The following is a 10,174-nucleotide window of genomic DNA, read 5'->3' as shown; positions in this document are numbered from 1 at the left end:
ATACCGAGAGTTATATATCACAGTAGTAATACGGTCAGTTATATATCACAGTAGTAATACAGTCAGTTATATATCACAGTAGTAATACAGTCAGTTATATATCACAGTAGTAATACGGTCAGTTATATATCACGGTAGTAATACGGTCAGTTATATATCACAGTAGTAATACGGTCAGTTATATATCACAGTAGTAATACAGTCAGTTATATATCACAGTAGTAATACGGTCAGTTATATATCACAGTAGTAATACGGTCAGTTATATATCACAGTAGTAATACGGTCAGTTATATATCACAGTAGTAATACGGTCAGTTATATATCACAGTAGTAATACGATCAGTTATATATCACAGTAGTAATACGGTCAGTTATATATCACAGTAGTAATACAGTCAGTTATATATCACAGTAGTAATACAGTCAGTTATATATCACAGTAGTAATACAGGTCAGTTATATATCACAGTAGTAATACAGTCAGTTATATATCACAGTAGTAATACAGTCAGTTATATATCACAGTAGTAATACAGTCAGTTATATATCACAGTAGTAATACAGTCAGTTATATATCACAGTAGTAATACAGTCAGTTATATATCACAGTAGTAATACAGTCAGTTATATATCACAGTAGTAATACAGTCAGTTATATATCACAGTAGTAATACAGTCAGTTATATATCACAGTAGTAATACAGTCAGTTATATATCACAGTAGTAATACAGTCAGTTATATATCACAGTAGTAATACGGTCAGTTATATATCACAGTAGTAATACAGTCAGTTATATATCACAGTAGTAATACGGTCAGTTATATATCACAGTAGTAATACGGTCAGATATATATCACAGTAGTAATACAGTCAGTTATATATTACAGTAGTAATACAGTCAGTTATATATCACAGTAGTAATACGGTCAGTTATATATCACAGTAGTAATACGGTCAGATATATATCACAGTAGTAATACAGTCAGTTATATATCACAGTAGTAATACAGTCAGTTATATATTACAGTAGTAATACAGTCAGTTATATATCACAGTAGTAATACGGTCAGTTATATATCACAGTAGTAATACGGTCAGATATATATCACAGTAGTAATACAGTCAGTTATATATCACAGTAGTAATACAGTCAGTTATATATCACAGTAGTAATACGGTCAGTTATATATCACAGTAGTAATACAGTCAGTTATATATCACAGTAGTAATACAGTCAGTTATATATCACAGTAGTAATACGGTCAGTTATATATCACAGTAGTAATACGGTCAGTTATATATCACAGTAGTAATTCAGTCAGTTATATATCACGGTAGTAATACGGTCAGTTATATATCACAGTAGTAATACGGTCAGTTATATATCACAGTAGTAATACAGTCAGTTATATATCACAGTAGTAATTCAGTCAGTTATATATCACGGTAGTAATACAGTTAGTTATAAATGATTAATAAGTATGGGACAACAGGCTTTGTAATTATCTATATTGTACCAAAGGACAAATTAAGTAATTCTTAAACCAGACCCTATTTTATATCAAATGGCCTAGAAAATAGCTCATGAACATAACCACTATATAAATTCATAGTATCTGTGTTATTGCCCTACAGATAGTTATAATGCTGATGTATGGATAGTTATGATACCTCTGTAAGAAAACTCTGTTTTTACATGAAATTACACAAATGTAAAGTTCTTTATACTTTGATTTGTGCAGCTCATTAACTGATATTTTGCAAACCATAATTACTGTCTATTGTTCCCAGCGTTAGAAGTTGACCTGTCAGCTTACCATATGCTGTGAAATGAAGTATGCTAACCTGTGTGTGATTAAGAGTGACAGCTGTCAGGTACTGACAGATTAGGACAGGTGGCCGCACTGTCTGTTACTTACCTGTGACTGATATAGGGATCAACATTTTACATTTAAACATTTCTCTACTGTGACCCCTTCCCTAATACACACACAACAGATCTTTCTTTATTGAATTTTACATCAGTGTTGAACACTTTCTCATTGATGATGAGAGAGTGTGGTAATTATGATACTGTGTCATTCTTGCCATCAGAAAATGTCAGATGGCCAACTTCATGTTGAAAATTGGCAACTACATTATATTTTATATGTTTAGATTGTTTACTAATTATTGAAAAGGTGTGGATTGTATTTCTAGCCTAAAATTTGTCATTCTGTTCTCAGATAATATTTTAGACTCATAATTAAACTAAGCTTTTTAAGCTTTATTTCATCAGGGAAGTCATCCAGACTGTAAAACTCAACCATCACAAAAATATCCCCTTTAATGGTATATCTGTGGGATTTGTTAGGATTTGTATGTGTGAATAAGAGAAGTCAACACACAAGTAAACATAGGAAATCTTGTTTGTACTGGAAAGTGGGATTATCTCCCTTTCAATGATATAATCTGTAATCAGATTATACTTGCAGATGTGTAATTTAGACCGACCAACCCTCCAACTATATGTAATTAGCTATAATACAGTACTGCATTACTGTATAATCCCTCAGCAGGTTCAATCCTATTGATCATATACATTGTACCTCACTCCGGCCACAGGTCACTGACCTTATGTATTTTGACAGGTACACAAATCTGACCACTCACACATGATCTGAACAGGTACCGATATATATTTAGTGTCAGTCTTAGGATTATCAGTTCAAACCAAAACCATTATGGCATTACTTTGCCTCAGATAGTGGTTATGTTTCAACTGCAGACTACAATATAGATTTTTCTGTGGAAATTCCTTTTCCATTATAATACAGCATCAAGATATTTCATTGGAATACTGGTGCAGAGAGAAATATTTTAACAAATGATTTCTTAGTTTTATTTATTTTCTTCAGCTTCAGAATTTATAAATGAAGTTTCAGTGGCATGTCAATATCACTTTCTCAACACCACCACTTAATCTATAAGTCATAATGACATGTCAATATTTCATTGTCAATTATTTTGACATGTAAACATAGCATCACCTGTTCAGTCTTGTTGATATGCCAATATAGCATCTGTTCAGTCTTGTTGATATGCCAATATAGCATCATCTGTTCAGTTTTTCAACACCACCACTTAATGAAGTTAATCTAATAAGTCTCATTGACATGTCAGTATTTCATTGTCAATTATTTTGACATGTAAACATAGCATCACCTGTTCAGTCTTGTTGATATGCAAATATAGCATCATCTGTTCAGTTTTCTCAACACCACCACCACTTAATCTAATAAGTCTCATTGATATGTCTTCGATATGTCAACATTATGTCAATATGTCAACACCACTTCATTGATATGTCAATACTTACTCCTTGACATGTCAACATTCCAATCATCTGTTTAGACGCCTGTCCATATCAAATTATATTTCTTATTCAAACAAGAGACCCATGGTCCTGAGTTTTGAAATATGTCTGTTAATTTGACACGTTTTGACCCCGCCTGTCAGCCCCTGGGGGTCAGTCGTGCCAAAATTTTGCATACCATCAAACTGCATCCAAAACTGCTAATTCTAACCAAGTAATTCCAAAGAAATCCAACAAATGATAATCAAAAATGTGCTTTCCTTATATAAGCGATAGTGTTTACTCCCTCCCAGGGGCAAACACCATGAAATTCACAGTTTTCACACCATATTCCATCTATGAATAATATTTGATTCTACCTTATTTGGGTATTGAGAAAATATTTTTTGTAGTTACCCGGTAATGTACCTTATTTGGGTCTTGAGAAGATACTTTGGAAATTTCAGTTAATTTGACCCTTTTTGGCTTCACCCATCTGCCCCTGGGGGTCAGTCAGGTCAACATTTACATACCATCAAAATGCCTTCCAATGTTGATAATGTTAGCAAAGTTAGAATCAATTCATATAGAAAGCAAACAAATTAACAAACAAATAAAAATGTGTTTTCCCTAGATATAAACTATAGTAAAATTTACCCCCTCTCCAGCTGGGGCAAACAGGAGACCCCAGGTTCATGAAATTCACTCTTTTGGTAAAGCACCTTAAGATCCTTCCACCATGAAGAGTATTTGATACTACTTTTTTGGGGGTCTTGAAAAGGAGATTTTTGAAATTTGGTCCAACCCCTCGCTTCCCTCAAAAATTTGGTTGACAACTCCATTAAAATTGGTTCAGGGGTTTCTTAGAAGTCAAAAATGTGAATTGTTTATTGACACACAACGTCATACAAAGGGCGATTTACAATAGGTCACTTAAGACTTTGTCTCAGGTGACTTAATAAAACTAAAAGTCAAGTTTAACATAATAAAACATTTTTTTATTGTTTTTAACAATATATGCAAATATGAGGTTTTTAGTCTCACAATATCTCTGATGTAATTGCTTGTTGCAACTCCTCTCTGTTACTCCTAGCCTCTACCTACACTGATAACTACACACAACACGCCCTATTACAATCAGATCGGCAATCTGCATCAACTTTCTGCCACACTAGCTTACAGTAATTAATAATTTAAAACAAATAAACCTACAGAGAAAAACAGTTAATGATAAGATATATATTGTTTGAGCAACAGTGATTGCATGACTGGAGATGGCAAGTTGTCACTGTATAAATAAGCTTTAGTCAGACAACAGAGATTTTTTTCGCAAACAAAAATGCCACTTGTAACCACTCCCTGAGGTGTAACAATATAAAAGGCAGGTTGCAGCCACCTGAGACAATGTGGCAAAGTTGGGCAGCCGTTTTTACTTGCACAAATCCCTGCAAAGGGACATTACTCTCATAAGTTTAGTGTCTTCAGCGACAGAAGCAGTTGTATCACACTCGCACTTTTTCAAATTGAAGCTAATACCCAAAAATCATGATCTAATGAAATTACATAAAACATACATCAAAATGAATCGGACCCACCATGTTGTACTGGGGTCAAGTCAATCATTTTCACACATTTCTTATTAATGATTTATGACAACTCATTTTCACTTATCCATGCTCTGCATTTTGACAAAATTTTGCATAGATTTACAAATTATTGAAATATTACTTGGGTGATACACCCTGACTTTTATTTACATTGAAAGCTCTAGATGTAAAGCTGGCAACACCGGGCTTTCAAAACTTTCTTAAAATATCAATTACATATTAATTATATCTAAATAGCCTTTATGCAATATTTATAACAAGGACAATTTTTAAATATTCAATACCATCTGTACATTTAACATATGAAGATCCAACAAATGTTGATATGAGCTAACAAATTGAAGTGGGGCGGATATTTGCTAAGCGGACACATTCATGCAATTAACAAAAGCAGTTGGATAACATGCAGTGGTGTTGTACAAGATTATGAAATGGATTATGGATTGGAAACATAATATTTCATTATCAGAATTCTTTTTATTTTAATTTGCACATCAAAGTCAATAACAGGTGCAAAAATTGATAAAAAAAATATACATGAATATAAATCAATGCTTGGTACAATTTGAAAATAATTTCCTTGAAACTAGCTGTTGGATATTTTCCACATTTGAATGAATGACCTCTATATACAGTATGACAACTCATAAGGTGATGTATGTACAAGTTAGTATTGTCCACTCCATCATCACTTAACTTGTTATTCAACAATATATATATATATTATTGCACACTCTAACAGACACAATGTTATGTTTTTCATGATCAACAATAAATTATCTGCCATAGGATTTAGTGTATATCAATTTACAAAAGAAGACAATATATTAATATCAAACAACTTGCTATTTACAACAACAAACGTTTAAGCTGATTTGTTCAATTATTTACATTTTCCCAGCAGAATTACATTATTATTTAATTTGACTATATCAAGACTTACATATAATTATGACAATCATACTATCATAACAAAACTAGGGTATGGCATGTAGAAGTACTGATGTTGGATTACCTGTTTCGACTAAATAATTACTGATGTTGGATTACCTGTTTCGGCTAATTACTGATGTTGGAGTACCTGTATTGCCTAATTACTGATGTTGGAGTACCTGTATTGACTAACTACTGAACATGATGGTTAATGCACCATATTGATTTACCTGAGGACAAAACTGACCAAATCTTACTGGGTATTGTTTCTCGAGGTCAGCACCTAGTAAGAATTTACCATTATAATTGAGATATGATCTTTTAATGAATTTTTCTCAATGAAATGGTTTAAACATTTAAATTCTTATTTTCATTTAATAGCAATACTCTGAGATAACTGTGAAAATAAAAACATTTATTTGCACAATATTAAAATTAAAACTACATGCATATCTATACAAACTAAGTAACTGAATATTAATTTCAAACGATATCTAGCTGTTGTATTTCAGCTCACTCAGATTTTAAAACGTGCTTGTGCATATTGGAGATGCAATCTTTACTTGTGTGATACACATATTTAATCTTTCTTCAGAAGGGATATCGAGTGTTGGCAGTTAAATATTATTTTACTATTAATTTTGAACATTGTTTTAACTAATATACATATATAAGTTATTTTAATTCAGATCTGATATACCCTGAAAAAAAGATGAAAATACCTTGTCAAAATCATGTTTAGGGCAGTTATAACTGTTGTATAAAATTCAGTTCAATCAAAATTAATTTAAATATAAGGATCATCTTCAATAAAATATGAAGCTTTATTTTCATAACAGCACATTGCAAAGCACCAGAATGTTTATTTTGTATAATATTTCTATTAAAAGCTGTTTTCATATCCCATGTGGCAGTATAAGTATTGTATACCATATATACATTTGTAAAATGGTAGTGTCTGGTAAAAATAACACTCTTTACTGCATTCTTATCAGCCCTTTAAAAAACTTGTGTTCACTGAAATAACAACTGAATGGATTTATAACAAATAAACAGGTTAACACTGACAACTGACCATATACAGATATACAAATAGTAAAGTCAGCAAAATAGTTCCTTTTTAATAAACCTGGGTGTTAACTAAAGAACTGTATATATATATATATAACATTAACAACAACCAGTCAGAGCTATAAGGGCTACATTTGATGGGTCAACACTTATACCTAGACAGTCTAAAATGTTAGTGCTTGGCCTGGTAGGACATGACAGAACTCTTTGGACAGTTGATGCGCTGATGGTTATCCCTACGTTTGGCAGCCGAGTTCAGTCTGGTGGTCTGATTTTGCCTGACAAGGGTGGCCCGTGTTAGGCGACGAGTCTCCTTGTACTGCTTTGACCTTTGGGAGGACTTGAAGGAATCAGTCTGAGTGATGATCCCAGCCCTTGCTGCCACAGCCTGTGGCTTGCGTGGTGACTGCTGCACAACAATGCCACTGGCATTTCTTGGACGGAGACCACGTTTTTGTATTGTTCTAGAAATATTATCTGTGGAAGACTCGGACAAGTCACTTTCCTCGCCTGCACTTCCTCCAGAACAATGACTGTTGTAAACAGACATGCTAGGATGTTCTATGAGAAGATTTTCCATGGGATCCATCCCTACCTGGGAAGATGTGGCGCCGCCTGCAGTGAAACATGGAGGAGGTGTAAGAATCCAACTTTCATGAAAACCAATTTTAGCGTTCAAACAGTATCTGGAATGTCCCACAGGGCTCAAGGAGCCGGGAGTGGATGGTGTTTGGCTAGCCGGATGACAATTGGAGGCAGTTTCAGAATCACTGTCACTATTTACAGGATTTGCTATTCGCACATGTCGGCAACATTTTGTGTGACCAAGAATTTCTGCTTGTGGTGAAGTTGTAGGTTTGCATGCTGTATCTGCAATGAACAATACTGTACTATACAGTAATGCTCAACCATTTACACCCACACCCATATTTAATTTTCAGTATGAATATATATACCCTTATAATTTACTTAACAGAAATACATGTTTTTTCTACTTCAGGTATCAGTGTCGCCTATAGTTACTTCTCAATGTATTCACTTTCTTAACTCATGGATTATTTATTCAGTCACATTAGCTGCTGTTCAATACTAGAATGATGAAAAAAAGTTAAACATGAGAACCAGTACAGAGCAAGTAAAAATGACATTCCTCAGTCATTATTACATTGATACTGGATATGCCTCATTTTTAACTCTTTCTCTCCATTTTAATCATGAACAGCAAGTCAAATCCTATCTTTATTTACCTGGGACGTCCACAAGAACCCAGTCCTGGTCGGGTGCAGGCTTGGTCTCCAGATTCACTGGCGTGGTCTCCGTCTCTTCGGCACCAGAGCCCCCGAACAGATAGCTAGCAACACTTGTCAGCATCTTGCTACCTAATAGTAATATAATTGAGGCTCCAATCAGAAATTAAATTTTCCTTTGACAATATAGCTAACATTCAACAACAATAACAATCTAATTGTGTATTTACAATTACAGAACTAGCTATATATGCTGGATACAGTGGATAGTAAAAATAGACCTAACATAATGTAGGCCAATGTTGTATGTGAGCGAATTGCAAAAGGTGATGTAATCTTTCCGAGAGCGTTAGAATTAAGTAAGGTTTATTTTTAGTAGATTTTGGTTCTGACATAATCCCAAATAAACTTGATATTGTTATATATATATACTGTTGGTATATATGTATACATGAAATATGATATCCTATCGTTTTTGAATGACAAATAGGCCTATTCCATTCGACACAAAACGATACGTTTTTTATGTATTGGAAAAATAATGGTCGAAATTTTCCACACCGTGTCAGAGTGCTAATTCTGTTGGGGTATGTAGATATCTAATTCTCTCTGCTATAGCGCCTAAATTTTTCTGATAATTTTAAGTTGATGCCCATAATCAATAGCAGCAAAACAGGATAGCGTTAGGCTAGCGTCCGTGATAATTAGGCCTAGTAGACGCGGAGATCCGCCAACGAAGTAACGCCCTTTGTTAGTTCATCATATTCAAATCAACAAAGAAAATCGTATTCATCAAACAACCTAAACTTACTCAAATGCATGGTCTGAACTACTTACCTTTTTTTTTTTTATCAGATTTACAAGATTTTTGCAATTCAAATTAATTAGAATATTTGTGCAGAGTCGTCGTAGCGAGAAAATATTTACAAGGATTGGCGTTGCAAAACAAGAAAATGAAGGTCGATCGCCCATCTCGCATATCCGATCAGAATTCAGCGAAACCAATATAAATATGAATATAAAACATACCTGACTCTGTACCAGAATTGTCCTTCTATCAATGACTATCACTTTCCTTGGAAACTTCGACAAATTTCAGTGAAAATCTGTTAATTTTCTGCAATGTTTTTCTCGAATCAGCTGTTCTTCTGCTGACAGATGTATGCCTACGACGCAGTCGTGTTTACGTTTTGATGGCGTTTTCTGATTGGCCAATAGCACAATTATGTGTGTCATATATGGTAATCTCATGAATATGGATGACTTTTTTGTCCCGTATATGGCAACGGATCTGCGTGCGCATTCTGATCACGTGTGATTGTTGTGGTTGTTTGACAGTTCTTCTGATCCCAGACGTCCTTGACCAGTTCTTAGTGCCTATTACCATGTAGGACTATCCAGTGTCCTATTATTTATACGGATTTTCTTATGAATCGAAAAGGCTATAATTTGTTGTTTCGGATTAATATATTCGTTGATGTAACGTCACTTTTCAGTGAAAATGCTGTCGTAATAATCGGAGAAGTCAGGGAACGAGGTTTGGCATTCGGTAAACTCCGGTGAACTCCGGGCTATCTATCTATAGCATAGAACACGTGATCCGCGTGATAATAAATTTTAAACACGGGTGTTACACAATGATCACACAATCTGGGGATTCGTAAACATTAAACATTTTTACTTAACTGCAGTAGAAAATACAAGTCTAATTAGTGAAAAAAATCATTTGTGTAACCCTGAACTAACTCATTCATATTCCAAACTAATCTGAAGGGATCTGATGTTACATATCGCCTTTAAATCTGAATACATATTAAGATCGTCAGAAAATTCGAACTAATTCCAATAATTATTATATATTTGAATTACATTTATAGTGCTCGCCTGCGTTGATTCTCTATAAATCCCAGTATAGTTCAAAAGGCAAATGAAAAGAAAACTACAATTAGACTGTCCAGGCATAAAACGAAAGTTCTA

The 10,174-nt window shown here is 33.9% G+C and overlaps 1 protein-coding gene across 2 annotated transcripts; it reads right to left on the bottom strand.

Annotated features, from left to right (window-relative positions):
• Positions 1-4,315: 4,315 nt before the first annotated feature.
• On the bottom strand, positions 4,316-9,409 carry LOC117337278 (tumor protein p53-inducible nuclear protein 1-like). Of its 2 annotated transcripts, none has more exons than XM_033898174.1 (3): positions 9,227-9,409; positions 8,198-8,329; positions 4,316-7,820 (listed from the first exon to the last, which is right to left on the bottom strand). In XM_033898174.1, exons 2-3 carry the CDS (start codon positions 8,319-8,321, stop codon positions 7,123-7,125), a joined length of 822 nt encoding a protein of 273 aa, XP_033754065.1. In that variant the 5' UTR covers positions 8,322-8,329; positions 9,227-9,409; the 3' UTR covers positions 4,316-7,122. The 2 variants fall into 2 exon arrangements, with proteins under 2 accessions (XP_033754065.1, XP_033754066.1); XM_033898175.1 differs by having other exon boundaries at positions 4,316-7,565.
• Between the last annotated feature and the right edge of the window lie 765 nt (positions 9,410-10,174).

This window comes from Pecten maximus, chromosome 11, assembly GCF_902652985.1.
Source record: "Pecten maximus chromosome 11, xPecMax1.1, whole genome shotgun sequence".
NCBI lineage: Eukaryota > Metazoa > Mollusca > Bivalvia > Pectinida > Pectinidae > Pecten > Pecten maximus.
The sequence above is the reverse complement of the archived record's forward strand: the minus strand, read 5'-3'. Positions and strand labels throughout refer to the sequence as shown.